This window comes from Diceros bicornis, chromosome 18, assembly GCF_020826845.1.
Source record: "Diceros bicornis minor isolate mBicDic1 chromosome 18, mDicBic1.mat.cur, whole genome shotgun sequence".
In the NCBI taxonomy this organism is placed as follows: domain Eukaryota; kingdom Metazoa; phylum Chordata; class Mammalia; order Perissodactyla; family Rhinocerotidae; genus Diceros; species Diceros bicornis.
The window spans coordinates 39,959,338-39,983,966 of NC_080757.1; the positions used below are offsets into that span (position 1 = coordinate 39,959,338).

Consider the following 24,629-nt stretch of genomic DNA (forward strand, 5'->3'; position numbering starts at 1 on the left):
CCCCAGCCAAGGGCCGCTTCAGTTCGGTTTGGTTTCCGGGGTTGAAATCATAACCGGTCATGCCCAACTTTGGCCAAAGATAATGATGCTCTGGCAGGGCCCACAGCTGGGAGGGGACAGGTACTCGTTCCTCACAGAGCAAAAGTGGGCTTCTTCTCTGAGCTCCCCTTCCACCCTATACTGTGGTTTCCTTAGGACCCCAGGCCTGCTAGGCAAACGATTCTAGCTTCTGGAGTGAGGGAGCTGGATTGGAGGGTGGCGAGAAAGACCGCCCAGCTTTTCCAAGCCTCTTGGGGCTGCCTGTTTGCATTCTTGACTCTCTGCTGCCCCCACGTGGCCGTGGGGCTAGTCGATGCCACATCACTGTAGAAGGCCGCTGCGTGTGTGTGTGTGTGTGTGTGTGTGTGTGTGTGTGTGTGTGTTTGTGTGTGTGTTGGGGGGGCAGAGGGGCCCAGCCAGAGAGAGCTGGCCCTTGTGTCTGCTCTGGAGAGCAAGGATCTCGCTGCCCCCAGCTCCCAGGTGTGGGTTACATAAGCAACACTAGTGCAGCTGTGTCACCAGCTGGAGGACACTTGCTTACCAAAAAATTGAAAGAAAAGATGGGGCTGATACTCATTGGCAATGGAGGGGATTAGACATCAAGAACCCAAGGACAGCTGGGTCATCTCTGACCATGAGGGTAAGTTCTTCCTTGCTAAGCCCCCAAAACCACAGCCACGTTGGCCTAAAGAATCTGGGGCAGGGGTTCCAGCTTTGTCCTGGGAAGTGGGGAAAGGAACAGACATGGAGGGAAAGAGAGTCAGTCCATCCCTCCTTTGGTCCTCAATCCTTGCATACCATCTGCTCTCAGGCCAGCCTCAGGCCATGACCCTATGGGTCCCCACCCAGCACCTGTTGTTTGCCATGAAACAGGGTCACAGGTCTCTACCTCAGGCTGCTGTCGGTAGCGTCCAGGCTGATGGAGTCAGGGGTCCTCAGAGGTTGTTTTAACATGGGGGTCCTTGGATGTGAGTGTGCTTCAGAATCACAGGGAACTTGTTAAGATGCCCGCCAAAGTCAGAGAAGAACAGCTGATCCTGTCTATTGACCTCCTTTTATGGTTGAGGAAACTGAGACCCAGGGGGCTCTGGATGACGGTCACTGCTGAAGGTCACAGTGGGTTCAAGAGTTTTAACTTGGTACCGTTCTCCTCCAGTTCAATAGATTGGTCCATCAGTGTGGCCACAAGCCCCTTGTTCAGAGGGAGGTGGGGGGCTCCTGAGCAAGCCCCTTGGGATATCTGGGAAGGTGTACAGGAAGCTCCCTCCCCCTACATCCTTTCTGTGTCCTGCAGCAGAGCACCCACCAGGCTGATGACCTGTGAGGCTGGCTGGACCGTGTCATACTCCGCAAAGAGGTGGCACACATTCTCCTGTGACTCAGTCTGGCTCTTGGCCACAAAGCCAAAGATCCTGGTGGGAGAGAGCAGCCTGAGTAAGGGGCGGGACGCAGGGAGGCACCAGGCTGGGAGGAGGGGAACTCAGCCTACACAGTGTTCCTCCAGGCAGCTTCCCCAGCCAAGTGGCTCCAGCCCCTCATTATAATGGGAGCTCTCTGAGCAGAGGAGGTACCTCCCCTGTCAGACTGGGAGATCCCTGAGTTCAAGATCTGGGTTTCCCTCATTTTGAATGGGGACTCCCTGAGGACAGAGCTTGTGTCTTCCTCAGCAGGGTGGAAGCTTCCTGAGGGCAAGGATGTGTCTTGACCATCAAACCTGGGCATCCCTACAGATTAAGGCTCCCTGAGGTCAGAGCCTGTGCCTCCACATAAGACTGAGGGCTCCCAGGCTCATGTCTCCCCCATGATTCTGGGGCCTTCCTGAGGGCCAGGGCCTGTGCCACCCCCATCAAAACCATGGTCAGGATGGGGCCTCTTACCTAGAGGGCTTGCAATACTTCTGCCACCTGTAGGAAAGGAATGTGGACAGTAATGAGTACTGAGGCTTTGCTCCATTCCTCAGGACTCTGGCTGAGCAGCGGGCGAGAATGTCCAGCTGCGTCCCCACCCCCACCATGCCCCACCCTTCCCTCATTCTGTTGCTCCTGGCCGCTTGAGGTTCACAGGCTCTGTCTGTGGTCCCAATCCCAGAGTCAGCAGGGAACCTCGGTGGGCAGCTAGGCCCTGGATGGCTTCCTTAGTTAGGCCCAGCCTTGAACTTACTTCCGTTGCTCTGGGTCCATGCCACAGAAACGGAGGGTGGTGAGGGGGTAATGTCGCCGGAAAAACACCCTGGGAAGAGGCAGGGAGAGAAGGAGAGCTGGTGCGAGCCTGTCCAGTGTTATGCCCCATCTCCATGATCTCCAGCTCCCTCCAAGAAGCCTCTCAGTTAGACTCCTTACAGCCCCCCACTGCGGGACCCTGGGGCACACATTTGCACTTCTTTCCTTTCGGGGAGTGCATCTACCATGTGTCGTACCTATTGGGGTTTCCTCGCTCCCTGCCCACCATGTCACCTAACTATTTGAGGATAGGAATTAGTCTTGGTCATCTCTTGTTCCTCAAGCCCAGGACCATGCTCCTGCTAGACTGTGAATCCCTGAGCCCAATCCCAGCCCACTGTGTCCCAGTGGTCAGCCAGAGTCTGGCCTACAGAAGATGTTCTATCAATGGGTGCAGATTTAATCAGTGCCCAACAAATACCAGTTGATTCCATCTCCATCAATCAGAGGGAGGGGGACTTTGGCAGGAGGTCCTTGGAGTGAGGCCCGGAGAAGGAAGAGAATTTGCCTGGAGTCACTCAGTATGTCACTGACCTTGTCGGGTCCAGGACCCTGAACTCTACCTTCATCACTGATCCACAGCCGTCTTGGCCATCCCCTCCAGCTCACCCTGCCCAGCCCCATAGCCCCAGGGCAAGCAAAGCCCCTTACTTCCTCTGGACGTCAGTCAGGGTGATGCCCTGGTCAGTGACTTTGAAGTGGACCACGGTGGGCGTGGGGAGAACCTCCCTCTCCAAGGTGGTCGAGATGGCCTTCTGCACCGCCAGGGCTCCAGTCAGGGTCTCCATGCTCACGGAGCTCAGGTACAGGGCCTGGCAGCCTGTGGGATGCAGATACTGCGTTGGGGCCCTGCCAGGATCCATGAGGTGGGTGAAGGTCACCCAGGCCCTGGTCCTCCTTCTGCCCAGAGCCATGGGATGGGGGTGACTTCCTTCTTCAGGAATCCAGTAGGGCTCCTCTTTGAGCCAACAGGAAGGCAGGGAGTGTGTGGGTAATTGCAATTTGGGGCCAACTCCAGAGGACTTTGGGACCATCTGTCGCTTTGCATTGCCCTGGCCCCTAGCCCTCCAGGCTGGGGCAAGGGAGGGGATGTTGTCCTGTGTGTCGGGGTGTCCAGGCAAACTTTCCTTCTCTCCAGACCCATTGCTGGTGCCACCTCCACCCCTACCTGCCCTGGGGTCCTGGTTCATTGTTGAGAGAAGGGAGAGAAGTCTAGAACGGGGAGGGGGCCATTGTGTTCAAGGGGCACAGAGTAGGAGCTGTCACTCAGACAAGTGCTGATCGATGCCTGGCCTCTGGATGTGAGGAGGAGAGACTTTTCCTCTATAGAAACCCCCAGGACTTGGGCCTGATATCCCACAGAGGATCCCGGACTCAGGGACCACCTCAAGGGCAGGTACTTCAGATCCAGAGAGACCCCAGCACGTCCACATGTGCCCATGTGTGTACAGGATGGGTGTAAGCCTCACCAACTCCCCTCCTCTCCTGTCCCTCTTCCCCTTGGCCCACTGCCTGCAGCCTCTCATCTCCCGGTTTATAGGGAGGTGGAGGAATGCGGCACCTTGTAAAAGATGAAGAAATAAAGCTGTGATGGGAAACACGTGTGGACCTGTGTGTGCAAGTGTGTGCACGCAGGGCTGGGAGGTGCGCTCAGGAGGCACAGCCAAGCGTGGAGCCTCCCCTGTACCACTCACCAGCAGATTTCTTCAGGCAGGAGGCCCGGCCGCCGTCTGTAGAGGGGTCTGAGGCCCCGGCTCCACCTCCCAATTCTGAGCCAAAGCAAAGGAACAGGCCCCCAAGGGGGCGGGGGTGGAGTGAATGGACCCCTCTCATAGGAACAGGCCTCATTAATCCCTTTGAACATCTCCCACCTCCGCCCTCACCTCCAGGAAGTGGCTTGGCTAAGAAACCAGGTGATTACCGTAATTAGGCAAAGGGGGCCGCTTTTGGCTTCCCAAATGCCTAGTTTGCAAGCCTTTTGCTCCCTTCTCCCCCTCCTCGCTCCTCCAGCCCCTGGACTGCTGCAGTGACCTGCTCCTCAGAGACCTCCTCACTTCTTTCAGACTCCACCAAACCCAGGCCTTTCTTTGCAGAGTAGGGAGGCTGTCGCCATCACTCCACCAGGGCGCCCCCCCTGCCCTTGACGCCTCTCCCAGAAACCCCACTCGCTGCTCCTTCTGCGTGCCCTGAGAAGACCTCCTCCATCTGGGGGTGCGGCTGGGCTGTCAGCTCTGGATGGGGCTTCCTGATCTGGGTTCGAGTCTGACTACGTGTGCCTTTGGGCGAGTTACTTAAGGCCTCGAACCCTCCTTTTCCTATCTGTGAAGTGGAGATCCCAGTGGCATCTGCTCTCCAGGGTTGTAGTGGGGTGTGAATGAGTTGAGAGAGTGCCCAGTAAATGTGGGACCTGGAAGAAAAAACCAAACCTCACCAAACCAGCGGATTTATGCTCCTTTCACCCTCTTAAAGAAGGCTACTCTTGATCAAACGTCTACTCTGCGCCAGGCATTGTGCTAAGAGCCTCGCCTGAGCTATCCCATTAAATCCCCACACCAGTGGTACCAATAGGTGTTGACAGACCCTAGAGCGTGTACTTGTAACTGTGACACTAAAATAATCCATAAATAACATGAGACGTGACCACCAGGAGCCTTTCTAGAGAGAACAAACAGGTCCGGCGCCCCAACCCACCTCTCTGCGGGATGGTGAGTTTGCAGGGCAGGGCCAAGGCCATGATGGAATGCTGGCACACAAAAGCAGAGAGGCTACCTGCAAGGAATCAGGCAGCCCTGCATGAGAAGCCTTCCCCAGACCACCCTCTCCGCCCACCCCGGAGCTGCAGGCTGGAGAGGCTCACCAAAGTAGGGCTCCTCATCTGCTCCTTTGAGATGCACCCCTTTGGCGGAAGACTCAATGAGGAAGTGGCGGATAAGGTCACTGCCATCCTCGCCTGAACAAAGGAGAGAGAGCGCCTGTGGATGGGTGTGTTAGCCAAACTCTGACCAATTCATTCCCTGACCTGCCTCTTCCCAGTCCATCCAGAGGTTAACTTGTCCATCCCTCTGCCTCTGAGTGGGACTGAAAGTAGGAATCCTATCTTCAAGGCCTCCCACAAAGAAGGTGCCAACACCATTGCTCAAAGGCTTCTGCATCTGGTAATTCTCCCTCTAGGAGACCTTTCTCTTGGTCTCAAGAGCTGTCAGGGGGGCCGGCCTGGTGGCGTAGTGGTTAAGGGCGTGCGCTCCGCTGCGGTGGCCAGGGATTCGGAACCTGGGAGTGCACCAACGCACTGCTTGTCAAGCCATGCTGTGGCGGCGTCCCGTATAAAGTGGAGGAAGATGGGTATGGATGTTAGCCCAGGGCCAGTCTTCCTCAGTGAAAAGAGGAGGATTGGCAATAGATGTTAGCTCAGGGCTAATCTTCCTCACCAAAAAAAAAAAAAAAAAAGAGCTGTCAGGGATGGTTCCCCAAGACTGTTTGGATCAAATTGCAACTCTTCAGCCTGGTTTCTCTCTCCCCTACCCATCTGCTCCCAGGCGCTATTATTCTCCACCAGATGGTCACTGCTGGAGCCAGGCTGGCCCTGGGAGGGTGAACAATGTCCTCTGCCTCTTCTCCACCAGCCTGTAGCCTTCACCTCATGGCCTCTGGAAAGGCTTCCTTGATGACCAACACCGCCCCAGAGGTCACTTTTTTATTTAGACAGAGAGGCACAGTGTAGAGAATTTGAGGTTGGGGTTTTCATCCTTGATCTATCACTTACTTGCTCCGGGGGGGTCATTTACTAACTCTTGAGCCTCTGTAACCTCATCCATTTGTTATCTGAGAGCTACAATCCTGGGGTTTAGTGAGAGGCTGTGACCCAGGCAGCTTGTACTATAATGATCTGTTTTCATCTGTCTCCCCAAAGAGGTATCCCTGGTGCCTTACACAGTGCCTGGTGCAGGGTGGATGCTCCATAGATGTGTGTTGGGTGTGCAAGACCACAGGAAAGCATGTGATAAGCTCTCACACATGTGATAAGCTAGCACACAAGCGTTATTACTACATTAGGTTCCCTCATGGTAAATCTGGTCTGGGCGGAGGTGGGTACCCAGAAGGCAGCAGCCTGGAGAGGGCTGGGACCTTCCTCTTCCTCTTCCCACCATGAGAGTACAGCAGGGAATTTGAGGACTCAGGTAGCCAGAGGTAACTCAGGCTTGCTGTGAAGGAAGCCTTGGTGCTGGAGGGCAGCTGGGAGAGCGCTGAGGTGGACCCTCGTCCCGGGAGTTCTCATGGGACCGGCGTAAGGTCACTCTGTGAACTAGTGGCAGAGCTGGGACTAGAACCCACCACACCCTGTGGCTTCCAAGAGGCCTTGGGTGAGAAGAGAGACAGGTGCATACCTGATCGGTTCTGGGCAGGTGCGGGGGCCTCCTGCACCTTCAAGGCAAGGCCGAAAGAGCCTCGGTATGAGGAACTGTCCCTCACGACGAAAGCCCCCGGCTCCTCCTTCCTCAGCAGCTCGATTGCTGGAACAGTCCTTGGGTCAGAGACGGTTACCGCCCCACCTGGACACCCTATGTCCCCCAGCCCCATAGGGTCTTCACAGAGCAGATGTTACAGAATCACCTTTAGTTCCCAGGAAGTCCTTTCTATTGCCTAATCTCCACCATTCCTGCTGCAGTCCTTATTTCCTCTGGTCGTGAGGTCCACAAGACACCCTACTTCCCTGGACTTGCCATTTGCCATTCCCTCCTCTACCATGACCCAGGGACCCATCTACCTGATGCAGAGTGCGGGACCCAGACCTGATTCTTGGGTCTCTCATCCCCTGAAACGCAGTGCTTCTTCTTACCTTGCTCTCGGGTGATGCTTGGCTTAAACCAGTATTTAGATGTGTCCATCACAAACTTCATGGTGGGCTGCATGTCCTTGGTGGGACCTGGAGGCAGACAGAGAAGGGGAACCCGTAGGCTGGACAGAGGGGAGCTGAGAGACCCTCCCCCCTCCTCTGCCCAGTGGTCCCATTCAACCCACCCACCCCTAGCCCGACCCCGTGGTATCTCCAACTGCCTAAGGAGGCAAAATCCAGCGGAAGAATTCCAGGGCTTAGCGCATCTAGGACTTAGGAGTTTCCCCTTGTATCCTTGGTAATGAATCACAAACAAATAGATAAAATCTCAGTTTAATGAGAAACAGTTTCTCAAATCTAGTATTGCCTGCTGGGGACTGAAATAAGGGATAAATAAGGGATTCTGAGATGCATCATTTGTTTGATTTCACACTCTCCTCTCCCTGAATAATGCTGTGAGTTCCTTATGGGTATATTCGGGCTGGAAAAGAAAATGAAAGAAAAGGAAAACAGATCTGGGCAGAGGATCCTGTGCTGGGAAATCAGGAGACAGGATTCTTGACTCCGATTTGGGACAAATGTTTCGCTCCTGAAGCCCAGCAGGGACCGAGTGAACTAAAAAACCTCTGAGGGTCTTTAAGCCTCTAATAGTGTAAGGCATCAAAATGAATTTTGTTTTGAGAATATTTTGCAGAATTTGATAACATCGCAGGGTATAATTAGTGATATCCTAGGGTATCACCAGATCAGGATGGGACTATCGCCAGGCCAAGTAAATGTGCTCTTTGAGAGGCCAAAATGCCCATTTTCCTGGGTCCCTAAGGCAGGGCGCAGTGGTTCTCAATTTCGGCATCTGAAAAAGTGTGTTGTGGCCAATGTTACTCTCATTTTATAATGAGAGTAACTCATTATAAAAAATGTACTAAAATCTGCAAAAGATTTGTCCTAGGAAAATGATCAGAGCAGATTCAAAGGCAAAGTGTCATGTCACTTTGTCTTTGCATTGACGTGGCTTCATGAGTGGGAGAGAGCAGGGGCTAGCGTGAGCATGTCACCCCCCATCCCCAGGAGTCACCTTGATGCCTGTGGCTGAATGAGGGCTGAGAAGCCCCAGGAAGGAGATGGCTGAGTGGTGAGGGAACAGGGACAGTGTCCCTGGGGCTCAGCGGGGGCTCTGCTCATGGGAGAGGTGCACCCTGGGAGTGCTAAGGCTTAGCCTCTGTGTTTCCTGCTTTGGGTTCTGGTTGGTTTGTTCTTTTTGGACGCCTGTAGTCACAGACTACGGGAAGGAGGGTGTTTGCTGTTTTGTGGTTTTAGCTGTCTGAATTGGAATGCATTGTCTGTTACCCTCCTCCCCCTCTCTGAGCTTGTCATCTACGAACGTCAGAGTTATGACTCTCTCTCCCACTCCCTCTCCCTCTCTTGAGTTAGTCATCAAGCCTGCTGCTTCCATGTCCTGGGGGGTCTCCTGGCTCTGTCCTCTCTCCTCCCCGCCGCCTGCCCAACCCTGGTTCAGGCACCGTTACAGCTTGTCAGGACCATTTCATGATAAAAACCCAAATAGAACCAAATAAAACTGCTCTCTCTGTCTAGGCCAGGCCCTGCAATTCATCTGCCAAGAAGCTACCAGAGTGATCATGCACCTCTGACCCCATCACTCTCCTGTTTTAGACTCTCTGTTGGTCCCCCATTGCCTAAAGGGTAAATTCAACTCTTTATGTTGGTGCTCAAGGCCTTTCACAATCTGGCCCCAAATTATTCTCAATGATTTTGTCCCTCATCTAGTCATTCCTACACATGCCATGTGCTTCCACGCCTTCATGACTATGGACTCGCTGTTCCCTCTGCTGGGAATGCCTTTCCTCTCCTGCTCTGGCCTTGGACTTCTGATCCACTTTCCAGCTCCAGCTAGGGTGTCACCTCCTCTGAGAAGCCTTCCCAGTTCTCCAGACCAAAAGGATCACTCTCCCTCTGTGGCCCCATGAGACTTAGAGCATCTCTTTATCTCTGTGTTTATCCTGCTTTATAGTGATCCTCGGTTTTTGTCTCTCTTTCTAGACTGTGTCCATCTCTGTGTCCGCACTGCCTGGCACAGTGCTTGGCACACAGTAGGTACTCAATCACTGTGTTGACTGGCTGTTGCAGAAACCCACTGGTGCTTCGTCTATTTCCCCTAGCCAGACCTTACAAGGCTTGAGGTATTGGTTTACAACGTACCGTCCGGGGATGTAGTGAGAGGGGCATCTGGCAGGGTCTGGCTGTGGCTCCTAGTGGCTGGACAGGGGTTGCTGGAAGAAGCAGCCCCAGGTTGGATGAAGTCCTGGTGTCCTGTGATCTGCTGTGTTGGGGGAGACCCTGGTTCTGGGCAGCCGTTGATCAGCACAATGGGTATGTCCACCATGGAGTTTGCGATGGATGGGGGGCAGCTGCTGGCATGCTCCTTGGCCAGTGGTGGGGAGTAGGTTGCTCTGGGCTGGCCCATGCTTGGGGTGGGGTTGCTGGGGACCTGGAAGTCACTGACTCTTGTACACAGGGACACTGGGCCAAGGCTGTGGAGGCTGGAGGAAGAGCTAGCTGGACTTTCCAAGGATCTAGAAGACGACTGATGGCTGGAGATACTGGAGTGGAGGAGAGACTGGCTGCTGCAGGGGGACAGAGCACCCGACAGGCAGAGTGTTAGGGTGTTGAAGTGGGCACTCAGGGGCCAGAGCCAGGCTCTGGAATCTACTGATTTGGGTGCCCATAGCTTCGGTTAAATAGAGTACTGCATACTCCATGCCTCATAGCCGGAGCAAAGGGCTTGCCCACCTGGTCCCCAACGGATGCTGAAGGATACAGAAGTATCCCTGCATTATAGTCTTTGGTCATTTAAAGTAGCCAATGAGCTGACTCCCCACAGGTCATATGGACTTAGGCTGGACGGGATTCCCTCTGCCTTCCCAGCCAGGCAGGTCTGACTGAGCCGTCACAGCAGGCACCCCCCATCATCACTCCCAAGGGCTCTGCACACCAGCTGGACCTGGGCTGGACCACGTCCATGGCTGATGCAGAGGGAATTCCTCAGCTGGAGGAAGAGGAGGAGGCCAGCTCTGCATCCAGCAAGATTTCTCCCTGAGCTCAGAGGCCCATGCCAGCAGGCATGGCTGTGGAATCCAGCCTCCTTGCCAGGACTGCCCTGGCACAGTGGTTTTGGAGTTGGTGTAGGGGACAGAGGTCCTGTGGTTTGGTCTTCCTGGCAAGATGGATGCGTGTGCAGCTCTCCCATGAGGCCAGCAGAGAGCCAGGCTGGGGCAATTGTAAAAAATGCCCGGGCAGGTCTGCCTCCCTCCTTCTGAGCTTTGCCAGCAACAAAGAGGAAGGAGGCTTTTCTTTCTTAAATGGTTCATCCCAGGCCCCCAAATTCTATTTACATCCCTGTGTTTTGAGGTTTAAAAAAACCTTCCTCGAGATGAGTCTTATGAGGGCTGGAAAGCATAGGGGTGAGCCTCATTAGTACAACAGCTCTTTTCCCAAGAGGTAGGCATAAATAAAAATTTTTGTATGTTGAATCATTTTCTAAATGCTTGAGGAAAGCTTGGGATCCAAATGGCTGTGATGGCATAAAAGAGAACATTCACTTTTTATTTTTGGTGCATGCCCAGATTTTGCTCAGACAAAGCAGGGTGCCCCTTGTGATTTTAGGGTGTGTGTGTGTGTGTGTGTGTGTGTGTGTGTTGTGGGCAACATCAGAAGCTATCGTGGGAGTGACCTACCTTCCGAACACGTAGCTGACATCAGACGCTGGGCTGGCCGACAGCACGAAGACCCTGCTGCTCCTTTGTGGGACCAGGCCCCTCAGCCCCTTCTCCGAGCTAGGAGAAGTCACCAGTGGGGAGCCCAGGTCATGGTGCCCCGAGGCCTTGCTCCCCATGCAAGGGATGGAGATGCCGGGAGATGGTGGGAAATGAGAGGAGGAAGCCCCAGAGGGGGCAGGGGGGTGCTGGTGGCCCCTGCCCTGGCTCCCAGAGAAGATGAGGCTCTCGCTGCTGCTTCGAGTCTCTCGGGGGACGTCTCTGGAAAGGAGGAGGCCGCCACTGCGCGGGGAGCCAATGGGCGGAGTGACAGACGAGCTGGAGCAGCGCTGGGGGCCATCGTGGCACCTTGATCTGGCAGAGGTCACTTCAATGTACTTTATATCTTTGGGGAGAGAAGGAGAGTCTCAGTGAGATCCAGGAGACTGGACTTACGGAACAGGAGTGCTGGAAGGGTTCTCAAGACCACGTGGTCCCCTCTTTTACACAGATGAGGAAACCGAAGCTCAGAGAAGAGAGGCTCATTGGATTAGGATTAGCACTCAGCTGCACGTTCTGGGCCCAGTTCCAAAGTCACCATTTCTGTGACATCTTCCTTTGGGTGGGGGGATGCGGTGGAATGAACACAGGCCTTGGAGTCAGGCAGACCCGGGTTCTGATCTGGCTCTGCCTCTTACTATCTGAGAGAGCTTGGCCAAATGAGTTCACATCTGGAGCCTCAGTTTCCATACCTGTAAAAGGGGGTGACTCTACCCAGCCTCTTGGTGTCACCATAAGGATGAAATGAGGTAGGTGGCACAGCACCGCACCTGGCACGTGGTAAGTTCTTTAAAACTGGGCGATCCCTCCTTCGTGTATACCCCCTCCCCGGATTGGAATGACTGCTTGACAGTGTGCCAGTCACATCTTCTGATGCCTCTGTTACTCAGGGCGAGTGAGGGCTGTTTCTCTGTCTGTGCCTACAGGGAAGGCAGAGGCACACTAGAATCACCTGACAAGCTTGTAAAAGGCCTAATACCCAGGCTACATTCGGTGCCAATTAGATTGGAATCTCTGGGGTGGACCGAGGCCTCAGGCTATTTGTTTGTTCAGTTCCCCAGGTGATTACACTGCGCATCGAGCTGCACCACTGGTCCCTGACCCGGGAGCTGGTCAGATGTGCAGAATCTCGGGCTCCCCACCGTGCCTGCTGAATCATCACATGCGTTTTAACAAGCCCTCAGGGAGCTGGGTGCACTTTAGAGTTTGAGTTTCTGCGTTAGAGCGGGGGCTTCCTGAGGGCAGGGCTTGCTGCATTGTTGAGTGTGGACCTCTCAGGCTTCCCTCTGAGATGGTGCACAGGGATTGGTTACTAAACACGCCCCAGGCTGCTGGCTCAGTCTGATGCTCTTTCCACACCCCAGTGGGGACACCCAGGACTCTTGCTCCAAGACCTTGTTCTTCCCTGGAGTGGGGTGCCCTGTGTTTCTCCCCACGGTGAGGATGGACACCTCTTCTCCTGGCCTGGGGGAAGGGAGCTGTCTTTGGTGCTGTTCCAGTGAAGATGGTGGAAGGTGGAGGTTACAAGCTGCTCCCTTCTGGAGGGCTGTGAGTCCTGCCTCTGGCTTCCCAGTATGAAAACTGGGGCAGAGCTGGCGGGAAACTGCACCCTCAGCTCCTGTCTGCCCGCCTCCCACCCCCTTGGGCTCTGGCACATGCACCATTCTCCCACCCCCCATGACTGTGGAGTCCCTACCTGTCCCAGCCTGCCCCCGGGTAGGACTTCTGGCCCTGCTCATGGTTACTGCCTCTGTCTGAGCCTGCTTGGGCCGGGGTAGGGGTGGAGGATTACATCAGATGAGGGGGGCTGGCAGCCTGACCTGGGCATGCTGTCCCAGGAGGTGGAGGAACAGGCCTGGCTTTGTCATCAGACAAACCTGGAGGTGAGTCCTGGCTTTGCCACTTTCCCACCAAGGGGCATCGGGTAACTTTCATAACTGCTCTGAGCCTCAGTTTCCTCATCTGCAGAGTGGGGATCTAAAACCAACCTTCAAGGTTGTGGTGAGGATGAAACATACTGCTGAGTGGAGCCTGGAGCCTGGCCCATGGTGGGCTTCGAAGAGCATCTCCTACCTGCTGGCTTTGCGGGGGCAGTATTGGCCAGATGGCTAATACTCCCAGGCTAAGGTGGGGGTCCCACTGCTGAGGGCAAGAGAAGAAAATTTGGCACAATGTATTGTGGTCTCTGAAAGACAAGAGGTCTTGAAATGGGGTGGATTCTTCTGGAAGGTTGACAAGCACAATTTCTATTTTTGTAGGACTTGATAGTGTTTATAATCCTCTCAAGCGTCACAACAACCCTTATGCCCAATGCCAGCAGGCATTGCTTTTATGGAGGAGGAAACTGAGGCTCAGAGAAATGTGAGAGTGGAGCTAACACTTATTGCAAAGTCTGTAATAAAGGTTGGTATTTATTGAGTGCTGTGTGCCAGCACTGTTGTAAATGTGTTCCCTGTGTCAGCTCATTTAACCTTCATGACAACTCTCTTGAAGTAGGAAATATTATTAATTCCCTATAACAGATGAGAAGTCAAGGCTCAGAAAGGTTAAATGAGTTGTTTAGTGCCATAGAGACAGGGAGCAGAGGCACCAGACTCCTGCTCCTGGGCTCTGTTTGGGGGGCCTCTTCCAGGAGGAGGGGCTCCTCAGGACCCTTTCCCAAGGCCTTGCCCTGTGAGAAAGCGCTTGGCTGCTTTGGGGGGGCGTCTCTCGGCCTGGTGGGGCTCTGGGCTTCCTACTCACCACCAAAGGCTTTGCTTGGAGGCTGAGAAGCAGGAAGGGTAGGAAAGGAGGAAGGAGTCCTGCAGCTGTGAGTCACCTACTGATGCTGCCCTGAGGTGGACGTGGCTGGGGAGGTGGAGGCCCGCACCCCATCACCTGGGTGCAGCCGCTGTTTACAGGCCCGTGGGGCAAGTCTGAGCAGTGCTGGGTGGATGCAGGCGCCAGCCCCAGGCTGGGTGTGTGGAGGGGGAGCACGTGGGCGGGGGGCGGAGAGGCAGTTATTAAACACCCTTCACTTGGGATTGGCAAGCAGCCTTGCCTGGCAGAAATTGCTGGAAAATGAAACATGGGGGCCTGTTCCAAAGATGAGGAGGGGTGGCAGTGAGGATAAAGAAAGGGATATGGTGTTTTCTTCTAAGAGCCATGTTCCCTGTGGGATGGGGACCCCCACAGGGTGAGTCTGAAGGAAGGTAAGCAAGAGGCAGGGGCAGGGAAGCTAGGAGAAAGTTTGTGAGCACTGGGGAGGTGGAGCCTCAGAGGAGGAGCCCGCAGGCTGCCTCCAAACAGATTTATTCTACGAAGCCCCAGAGGCAAGAAATTAGCTCCAAGGAAGAAAGGCAAGAACATGGACTTTGGAGCCCAGAAACCCGGGCTTTGAGGCCTGACCTACTTCTCACTAGCTGTGTGACCTTGGGCCATCACTTCTCCTCCCTGAGCCTCAGTTTTCTCATCTGTAAAATGAGGTTACCACAATTCCCTTCACAGGGTAGATGCTGGGATCATGCATAATCTACAAATGTCTATATATATTTAGGGAGGGATCAACATATGATCTCCAATGTTTAATGTTTAATTTTGCCAAGTTAGGACCAAGAGAAACAGTGAACATCTGCTAGCACCACAATGACAGAATGTCATCCCTTCCACACCCCCGAAGTAGGAAGGATGAGGATGCAAACGGGGTTGAGGGGGGTCCTCCACATGGGATACATTTGGTCGGATGAAAACTCACCACAGTGCCCAGAATTAGCTACACTGCCATGGGCCGGTGAGAGCCTTGTCACCAGTAACAGTGGTCGAGAGGAGGGTTTTGGGAGGCTGGGATGCACGAGAGAGGTGTAGCCCAGCACAGTGACATGCGGGCGCTGGCTACTCTTAGTGATGGCAGAAGAGAGCTTTCTAACAGGGAGCTGACCTGGCTGGCTGTCTCAGGAGGTCGTGAGCTCCCAGGCATCACACGTGTCCAGGCAGAGGTTAGAGATAGAGGATTTGTTTTTTTAAATTCCATCAGAAGGGGCTAGGGCAGAGCTAGGCGGCTTCATCAGGACCCTCTGACCACTGCTGCCCCCTCGGTGCCTCCTGCTGCCCAAAGTTGGGTGGACACATCCTCATGAAGGCAGGTTGTGCCCAGGGCATCTGACAACACAGACAACTGCCCATCAGCCCCTTAGAGGAAGGGCCTGGTTGTCAACACCCCCACCCCATTCATGTGGACGTTCCACTGAGACTGGCCTCGCCCCAGCTGGCCTTGAGGGTGTGGAACGCCCGCCTTGAGGCATGAACATTAAAGCTCTGGGCTTGCTCCTGCCAGTGGTAATTAGGTAATTAGGTAATTAGGTCCAAGCCGCCTTCCCTGCAGAGACGTGCCCGTCCCTGGCCTTAAGAAGCAGGAAGACAGAGAGGAGGCGATTCTTTTAGCAGGTCTGGCAGGCTATGCTCAGTGGGAGGAGCAGAAGGCAGGAGCCCGGGTGCCAGAGGGCCTGGGTGCTGGGCTTGCCTCCACCCCAGAGCCTGAACCTACCCTGGGGCTGATCCTAAATGCAACCCCAATGTTTAATAAAAACAACCACATTTGTAATGACTTACGGTATGCCAGGATTTGTAATAAACACTTTTTTTTATTTCTTTTAATCCCCACCCTTTGAGGGAAGAACTCATCTCTATCTTACAGATGAGGAATCTGAGACACAGAGAAGTGAAGTAAACAGCTTGTGTAAGGTTTGCCTGACTCCGGTGATTAGGCTAGCCCGGCTCCTTACTCAACTCCACCAACCTCAGTTTTTTCATCTGTATAATGGGGATAAAATACTCATGTCATGGGGGTGGATTGGGAAGATTAAAGGTTCTGCTCTGAAGTGCTCAGCACAGTGCCTGGATGTAATAAGTTCTCAGTAAGTAGAAATTCTCATGATCCTCTCTCCAGTCCTAACCGTACCCTCTGACCCACGGTGATTGTTTAAACTCCTGGAGGTCTCAGTCTTCCAGCCTGTCTAATGGGGCCGCTGCTCCTTGACCCTCATTCTTGGAGTATACTTAAAAGTCTTTGTTTGGGAGACTGAAGCCAGATGTAGGGATTTCTGGATTCCCTTGGATGCGGTAGTATATTGGAGTTAGCTTGTACCAGATCGTGAAAGCTGTTGTTAAATTTTCAGGATTTTGTCCAGCTGGTTGCTAAATGCAGCCATTATGAAAATTTAAATTATATAAACTTACAAGTAGATAACATATTAAAAGCAAAACTAATAAATACTCAAAATTAATCACATCCCAATTATTTTACTGTTATCTATACTCTTGAGGTTATTTATATCTGTTGTATTGGTAAGGTAGAAATACTATATAATGGCCTGCTACTATGTATCTCTTTCCAATGCCACATTCAGTGACACCATGTTGGTGGCTTGAAATTGGCCATGGTCGGAGAATTTACACCATGGAAATTGGGAGATGCTTCAAATCAGGGCTCTCTCCCACCCCACCAGGGAGCCAGTTATTAAGCACTTACCAGTACACTCCTGCTTAAACACAATGGGGTTCCTGCCCTAAATAGACTTAATTCTGTGTCTCTCCATCTCTACTACTTCCAGCTTGGGCTTCTCCAGACAGATACTCCCCTGAACGGGGACAGGGGCCCGGAAAGCAATCCTACAAAAATTTCACGGACCTAGGTTAGGACCTAACGAGAGACACCATAGAACAGTGAGGTTCAGGGACCCTACATGTATCGAGCTCTTATTTATATACATGGCATTGTACAAAATTCTTACGTGTATGCTCTTATTGAAACTCTCTTAAAAATCACGTAAAACATGTATCCATCACTTTCCAAACTCAGGAACCAAATAGAATTGGATAGTGAGGGAAAGTTGTCTTTATCCCTTTTATATAGCAGAGAAAACAGACAGGTTAAGTAATTTGTTTAGGACTGCACAGCACCTCCCAGCAGGACATTGTTCCCTGTGCGTCTGATTTGATAGAAAAGTCCTTCTTCCTCATGAGGTCTGGTCCCCAAGCCCCCCTTCTGGCACTGCGCACCAGGTCCTTACCCACGGCTTCAGGCTCTTCCTTCTTTCTCCTTGAGGTAGTGCTCTGAGCAGGCTCGGGCCGGGAGCTACCAGCCCCTGGGGGGAGCAACTGGAAGGTGGGGTCCAGTTCCAGAATCATCTGGTTAAGGCTCTCCAATGACAAGTCAATGTAGGAGTCAAGGTCCTCCAGAGACCCTGAGGCCTGCTCATCAGGGGACTGCAGGAGGCGGCTGGCTTTGGCTCCAGCCTGTGGGGCGGGCTGGAGCCTGCTGGGTGGCCCCTTGCAGGGCGTGGGGGCCATCAAAGCCTGGGCTCCCCAGCCTTCCGTGGTGTAGTAAGGACACTGGGGCGGCAGGCTGGGGCTGGGTGCTGGGTGAAGGGTTCTCCTGGGTTCCTCACAGGGAGCCAAGCCCACGGCATGGCCTCCCGCCAGCAGGGAGCTGGATATCACCTGTGACATGGTGGGGGCAGTGACCTGGCGGTTTACCTCTGGCTTCCAGCCAGCCTCACTTACATCCCAGGGATGCCGCTTGCCAACCAGGAACTCCCAGGAGCTGAAAGAGGCCGAGAGTGGGAACTGAGTAACTTTGTAGATGAGACCCCTGCCTCCCCTTGCCTCAAACATATTTATTCATTCATTGACAAGCACAGATGCTAGAGCCAGATGTCCTGGGTTTGCATCCTGGCTCCACCACTTACTAGCTGTAGAATGTTGGGCAAATTAATTAACTTCTCTGTGCCTCAGTTTCCTTATCTGTAAAATGAGTTAATATTTGTAACATGCTAAGAGCAGTGCCTGGCACATAGTAAGCATTATGCAAATAATCATTAAATTAAATAACTTCAATAGAAGTTTATTAAATATCTGCTGTGTCCCAGGCATGTTTATTAAATAAATACTGGCTAATATTTGTTGAGTAATTACCATGCACGTAGGCACTGGTATTTACATATAAAGGCTTTTAAAATCCTCATAACCAGCCTATGAGGTAGATACTTTTATTATTCCATATTACAATGTGAAAACGCACAGAGAGGTAAGTGACTTGCCCAAGGGTCGCATAGCCAATAGGTGTCAGGGCAAGACTGGACAACAGGCCACCCAATGTTGGGCCCCCTGTGCTTAGCTACTACTCCGTGCGGGCCAGTTGGTGAAACAGACAAGGAAGCAGGTGAGAATCATAAACAGTGTCACCAGGAAGGAGGGGAAGCAGAGGGGACTCTGTAAGCACTGATGGGAGGAGGTCAGGGAGGACTTCCTGGAGGAAGGGGCATGTGAAGGGAGATAAGAAGGAAAAACAGGAGCTAGCTGGATAAGGCAGGTAGGGGTGAGGAGGCAGGTGTGTTCGAAGGCCTGGTGGACAGGAGAAATGACAAGGCATTATTGAACGTCTGGGAAACAGAGAGCATCTGGGGTGGTTGGAGGGAAAGAGGGAGTTGGAGGAGGTAGGCTGGCCAGATCCTGCAGAACCTTGCAGGCAGGCTCAGTAGTGTCAACTCAACCCTGAGGGCAATGGGGAGCCACAGAACAGTTTTGAGCTGGGGAGTGACATCATCAGATGATATTCACTCCCTGGGGGCTCATCCAGGAAAGAGATGTCCAACCTTCTCATTTTCCTTAGTGTGGAAAGTTCTTCCCATTGTCTAACCTTTATTGCTACATGCTAGTTTCTTATAGGTGGGGCTGGGTAGGAGGTAAGAGGCTCTAGGACCGAGGCTGCCAAGAAAACCATAAGGAACTGGGACATGCTGGTTGTACTACCACAGCCTGCACTGAGCCTGACCACTTGCCCCAGCACTCTCCAACTCTGTTTTACCCTTTTTCCAAGATGCCTCCACCATGCCATGTTTTAGAGTCAGACCCCCAGTGCTGGAAAAGGCCAGCCTGGGGCAAATGAAATGAATGCAGACTCTGGAGTCTGAAGATTCAGATTTGAATCCCAGCTCAAACAGTTCTTGAAGGTGCGACTCTGACCCTCAGTTTCCTCATCTGTGAGATGGGAATGAGAATTCCTACCGTGCACCTTTGGAACCAATGAAGTGCTGTTTATGAAAGCAGTTGGGCAGTTCTAAGTACTGCTTAGAAATAAGGGAGTATAAAAAGTGTAACACCTTCACAATAATAAATAATAATAGCTCCCACTTATTGAGCAATCACCATGTGCCAGGTGCTGGTTTTACGTGTGGTAACTCTTCTAATCCTCTCCCAACCCTAGGAAGTACTGCACCCTTATTACCAGCCCATTTTACAGATGGAGACACTGAGATGCAGACAGTTTAAGAAATCAGCCTCGGCCACACATCCAGAAAAGGGGTAGAGCTGGGATTCAGATCCAGGCTGTGGGACTTTGGACTCTTAACTCCTTGCACCACGTGGAGTTCAAATGCAGAGGGACACCTGAGGTCCAGGGAGAAAGCATGATTTGCCCAAGGTCACACAGTGGGTTAATGAGAAAAGCCGGGCCCCTTTTCTCCCCAACGGCTCCTGTAGGCCCTGCTGCCAGACTTTTCCTTGGCTGGGTCCTGGACGGGGCGGGCACACCCCAGGCTCAGGAAGCGTGTCTATAAATGGCAGTGGAAGGGAACAGGCCTCTGAGCTCCTTCCTGGGGGCAGCCGAGGACACAGAGCTGTGGCTTTTTCCTCACACACTTCAAGCAGCCTGAGTTTCTGAGGGCAGGATCTTGGTACACGCTGCAGGGCTTTCGGCTGGGCCCCGCAGAGGATGCTGGGGTTACTGACTTTGCAGAGCACCCTGGGGGCCTGGGTCTCCCGCCAGGACCAGGACCCAGGATGCCTGCCTACTGATTTGAAAAGTGCTTTTGTGGCACCATGGGCAAGGGTCCTTTCCTCTCTGGGCCTCACTTGTCCCATCGTTATAATGGGAATATGATCATAACAGATACTTAAAATTTACTTATTTCATTTTCTCAATGGTTCTTTGAAGAAGGTATTCTTACTGTGGACTGGAGAGGTGAAGGGATTTGCCCAAGGTCATACACCCCACAGAAGCCGGTGGTGGAACTGGGATTTGAAGCCAAGTGGCCTGCTCCATGGTCCACGCTCTATGCCGTTGCTTCATAGATTTAAGGCCCCTTCCACTCTGCCCCTTCTGGGATTCTGGAACCCAGTGGGACAGGCCTGGGATTGAGCAAAGGGCAGGCAGCCCCTCAGGCTCTTCTTCAAACTCTTCTCACCTTTGACACTTCCTGAATCACCACCGGACCTCCCAGGACAGGGCTGGGCTCACTCCTTTGTTCCTGGACACGCTCCCTCACCAGCACACTTCTCTAGCTCTTTCTTTCCTGCTCTAGGGGGCAGGGGAGGGTCCCTGGGGCTCAGGACTGTGTGAGTGTGTGTGTGTGTGTGTGTGTGTGTGTGTGTTGGGGATGTATAGTGGATAAGGAGGGCTCTAGCCAGCTCTGCGTTATTTATAGGTCCCTCCCACCCACTCTCCTTCACATGCAGACTCAAATCTCTTTCTTCGTCCCAAGGGCTCCGGAGGCAATGGGGATCTTGATTCCTTGGCAAATCCCCTCTTCCACTTCATTGCCAGCCTCTTCTCCTGACTTACTCTCTCCCTCCTACAGGCCCAGGCCACCGAAGGGAGAGGGTAGGTGAGGGGAAGCCTGAGTCTCCCGATAGTACCTTACCTCAATAGCCCAGCCTCCACCCCATCCCCTATCCTCAAAGAGTGGCTTCTGATTGTCCTATCCCCTCTACCCAGACCAGTGAAGCAGCACCTGGGACAGCAGGCAGGGACCTGCAGGACCATTGAAGGCCCTGTTCCCCCACCCCTGGATTCCTGGCAGCCTCTGAAGGGCCCAGCAGCGGGGCTCAGGGCCAGGCTCCATGCTCCAGGCTACGAAGCAGGAGGCCAGGTTCTGCGTTCATTCCCTTCCCAAGTCTCCGTGGCTTTGGGCAAGGCTCTTTCCCTCCCTGGATCTCGGTTCTCCCCTCTGTACACTGAGGGGTACAGATTTAGTTCTGCTGAACTCCAAGGTCCGTGGTCCTGAGACCATCTCTCTCATGCACAACCTCCTCCCCGTTTCTCTCCACCTTCTCACGGAGCCCCCAGGAGAGGTGGAGAAGCTGAGGACAAAGGGTTACACGAGTCAGGTGCGAGATGCTGTCTCCCTCTCTTCTCCTTAAAGAAAAAAGGCACCTACCTGGTGTCCAGGGGCTGCTGTGTTCACTCCCAGCTCCCGGGACCAAGACGGCTCAGAGTCCAGGTGAGGAGTAAGGGGAGGCACTGTTCACCTTCAGACCCGCCTTAAGAGCAACCTGCCCGCCTGCCCTCCCTCCTCCCCCCTGGGCCCTACACGTGGCCTGACAGCCTGCAGGCCCCACCCCTCCCCGTGTCTGAACAGCTCAGGCGGGGCTGGCACCAGCACCGGGAAGGGAGGCATTGAGTGGTGCCTGGCCTGGCGGGCGCTGGGGCTGGGTGTGTGTGGGAGACTCCCAAACTTCCTTCTCCCCACCCCCACCTCGTGCACCATGTGGTCAGGGGAGCCCTGCTCGGAGAGGGGCTTGTTCGGACCAAGGTGTGCCATGGGCATTCCTCTAGTCATGTGCCCGTCAAGGGAAGGCCTGTGGGCTGGCAGAGCTGGCAGAGAGTGGGGGCGTTGGCCTTAGGAAGGCAGGAGACCCTTCCCATAGCCCCCTCCTGTGCTGTCTGGGCTGCGTTATGCTGTGGGAGGCACAGGATAGAGGCCCACAGGAACTAAGGCTGGGCACAGATCTTGTCTTTTCTTAGCCTGGGAATGGAGCTGCTAACTCAAGCGGAGGAGGCTCTGTGTGTCTGGAGGGCTTTGAGAAGGGTCTTGTGGCCTCACTTTACTTCATCCATTCACTCACAGGCTATCCCACATGGTCTGATCTGTGCCCCAGTGTGGGAGTTCCATGTGGGGGTGATGGCAGGACATCAGAAGTCCATGCATTCCCTCTCCCTGACTCCAGCTCCCTCCCTGTTCTGTGCCAAGGGTCCCAGAGTGTTGTGACGGGGGCATCCAGCCCTGGTGGGGGGAGGGGCATTGAGCTACCCAGATGAATGGGACAAGGTTCCTGCCCCCAATGATCACAGTGTCTGTGGGAGAGAATGACTCATAGGCAATGAGGCTCCAAACTCTCAGGCTGGTGCTAGCCTGGAGGCCTATGACAGGCTAGTGCTGGGCCATCCTATATGGTAGCCAGCGGTCCCAAGAGCCCTTTAAATGTGGCTAGTCTGAATTGAGATGTGTCATAGGTATAAAAATACAATTCAGATTTCAGAGACTTATATGAGAAAAAGAATGTAAAATATCTCATTAATAATTTTTATATTGATTACATGTTGAAGTGATAATATTTTGTAGATATTGGGTTAAATAAAATATGTTATCAAAATTAATTTCACCTACTTCTTTTCACTTTTTTTTTGTGAGGAAGATTAGCCTTGAGCTAACGTCTGTTGTCAATCCTCCTCTTTTTGCTGAGGAAGATTGGCCCTGGGCTAATATCTGTGCCCATCTTCCTCTTCTTTATCTGTTGCCAATCCTCCTCTTTTTGCTAAGGAAGATTGGCCCTGAGCTAACATCCATACCCATCTTCCTCTACTTTATACGTGGGACGCCGCCACAGCATGGTTTGATAAGGTATGCGTAGGTCTGTGCCCAGGATCTGAACCTGTGAATCCTGGGCCACCAAAGCGGAAAGCACAAACTTAATCACTATACCACGAGGCTGGCCCCATCTTTTCACTTTTTGATATGTGTTTTGTTAGTTTCCTGAGGCTGCTGTAATAAATTACCACAAACCTGATAGCTTAAAACAACAAATATTTATTCTCTCACAGTCTGAGAAGGGCCTGAAATGGGTTGCAGGGGAGAATGTGTTCCTTGCTTCTTCTACCTTCTGGTGGCTACTGTGGAATTCCTAGGCTTGTTGCTGCATCGCTCCACTCTCTGCCTCGTCTTTCCTTTGCCTTCTCCTCTGTCTATGTTCTCTCTTTCTGCCTCTCTCTTATAAGGACACTTATGATGGCAGTTAGGGCCCACCAGGATAATCCAGGGTAATCTCATCTCAAAATCCTTAACTACATCCGTGAAGACCTTTTTTCCAAATAAGGTAACATTTAAAAGTTCCAGAGATTAGGACTTGATGTTTTTGGGTGACCATTATTCAACCTACTACATGTGTCTACTAGAAAATTTAGAATTACATACATGGCTTGCATTATATTTCTTTTTTTCTTTTCTTTTTTTTTTTTTTTGAGGAAGATCAGCCCTGAGCTAACATCCATGCTAATCCTCCTCTTTTTGCTGAGGAAGATCGGCTCTGAGCTAACATCTATTGCCAATCCTCCTCCTTTTTTTTCCCCCCCAAAGCCCCAGTAGATAGTTGTATGTCATAGTTGCACATCCTTCTAGTTGCTGTATGTGGGACGTGGCCTCAGCATGGCCGAACAAGCGGTGCGTTGGTGCGCACCCGGGATCTGAACCCGGGCCGCAGGTAGTGGAGTGTGCACACTTAACTGCTAAGCCATGGGGCCGGCCCTTGCATTATATTTCTATCGGACAGCTTTGGGCCGTAGTAACCCCTGCCTGAGGGATCCAGAGAAAGCATCTCAGGTTCATGAAGGCCATTCAAAGTGGAGGGAGGTGGTGACCAGCATGGGCAAGGTCAGAGGGGCAAGACGAGCCTGGGGTGTTCCCAGGGCCCTTGGAGGGGTCTCTGTAGCTGGAAGTGTGGGTAGAGTGCTGGGAGAAGAATCTGGAGAGACAGCGTGGTATAGCGTCGGCCTCCACCCCATCTTGCCCTAGTGAGCCTTCCTGAGCTGGAGAGGCTGGACGCTGAACACCGCGTTTCTCACACTCTCTTGCTGCTAGAGTTCTGGTTAGGCAACAGGTTCTGTCAATCAAATGCACTTGGGGACGTGACTTGTTCCACTGGTCAGCACAGTTGTGGAGACACTGGCTTTTTTGGGCAGCTGCCTTCTAGCATCCAGTGTCCAGTTTTGTGGGTGTGAAGTTGCTGAAATGACTTCCTGACCCCTGAATCAGTTAGGGGATGGTTCTTGAAGTCAGCAGACCCTGGGTGGCTTCTGGTTCTTTACCTTCCTGACGGAGTCAGAGGCGGGCAGTTCCAAGGTGGGTCCTATGATTTTCTGGGAGCCATTCCTACAGGTGCAGCCTGTTCCTCTAGCCCTTCTGATGATTTTGCAAGTATGGAATTACCTGCCTGAAATTCCTTTCTGCTTAAATTAGCCAGTGTGGTTTCTGTTTCCTGCCGGTGACTGATGCTGGTGGACCGGGCCTGTGGAGAAGGGTGTGTGGGTTGGCCTAAGCAACCTGACTTTTCTCTTGTGGGCAGTGGAGACACACAGGATGCTTTTAAGCAGAGCAGGAGCAGGGAGAGAATGACATGAACGTATTCAGGGAGGTGCTGCATCCCTGAGAGGGTAGCAGAGGCGCAGGCCTTACTTCTCCTGGGACTCTCTCTTCTCTGAGGTTAAGACAGACGCAGAAGACTGGGGAGGGAAGTTCTTTGCTACAATGGGGCAGAGAACTGACCTGGGTGGTTAGCCTCCTGAACATTCTAGGCTTTATTTGCAGCATGCAAGACTGAAATTAATAGCAGGAAGGGCTTCCCAGTAGAGATGATAGTGAGCATTTTGGTAACTGAAAACCAGGCTCTGCATCAAGG

General features: G+C 52.9%; 1 protein-coding gene across 1 annotated transcript; it reads right to left on the reverse strand.

The window, feature by feature from the left end:
- Positions 1-405: 405 nt before the first annotated feature.
- TNS4 (tensin 4) lies at positions 406-21,169 on the reverse strand. The gene is made up of 13 exons (XM_058559376.1): positions 21,116-21,169; positions 16,970-17,502; positions 10,845-11,268; positions 9,310-9,734; positions 7,096-7,182; positions 6,644-6,769; positions 5,116-5,208; positions 4,950-5,027; positions 3,953-4,027; positions 2,910-3,078; positions 2,200-2,268; positions 1,917-1,943; positions 406-1,451 (listed from the first exon to the last, which is right to left on the reverse strand). The coding sequence occupies exons 2-13, from the start codon at positions 17,406-17,408 to the stop codon at positions 1,310-1,312; spliced, it is 2,154 nt and encodes a 717-aa protein (XP_058415359.1). The 5' UTR covers positions 17,409-17,502; positions 21,116-21,169; the 3' UTR covers positions 406-1,309.
- Between the last annotated feature and the right edge of the window lie 3,460 nt (positions 21,170-24,629).

What these genes read in the sequence shown, in the direction of transcription:
- TNS4 (XM_058559376.1), bottom strand. Translation starts at nt 17,408, where the DNA reads ATGTCACAGGTGATATCCAGCTCCCTGCTGGCGGGAGGCCATGCCGTG. An exon ending in TCTCACTACATCCCCGGACG is followed by an intron (nt 7,183 to 9,309) that starts GTACGTTGTAAA and finishes GTCTGCCTCCAG; the next exon opens with GTCCCACCAAGGACATGCAG. An exon ending in AAGCATCACCCGAGAGCAAG is followed by an intron (nt 6,770 to 7,095) that starts GTAAGAAGAAGC and finishes GGACTGTTCCAG; the next exon opens with CAATCGAGCTGCTGAGGAAG.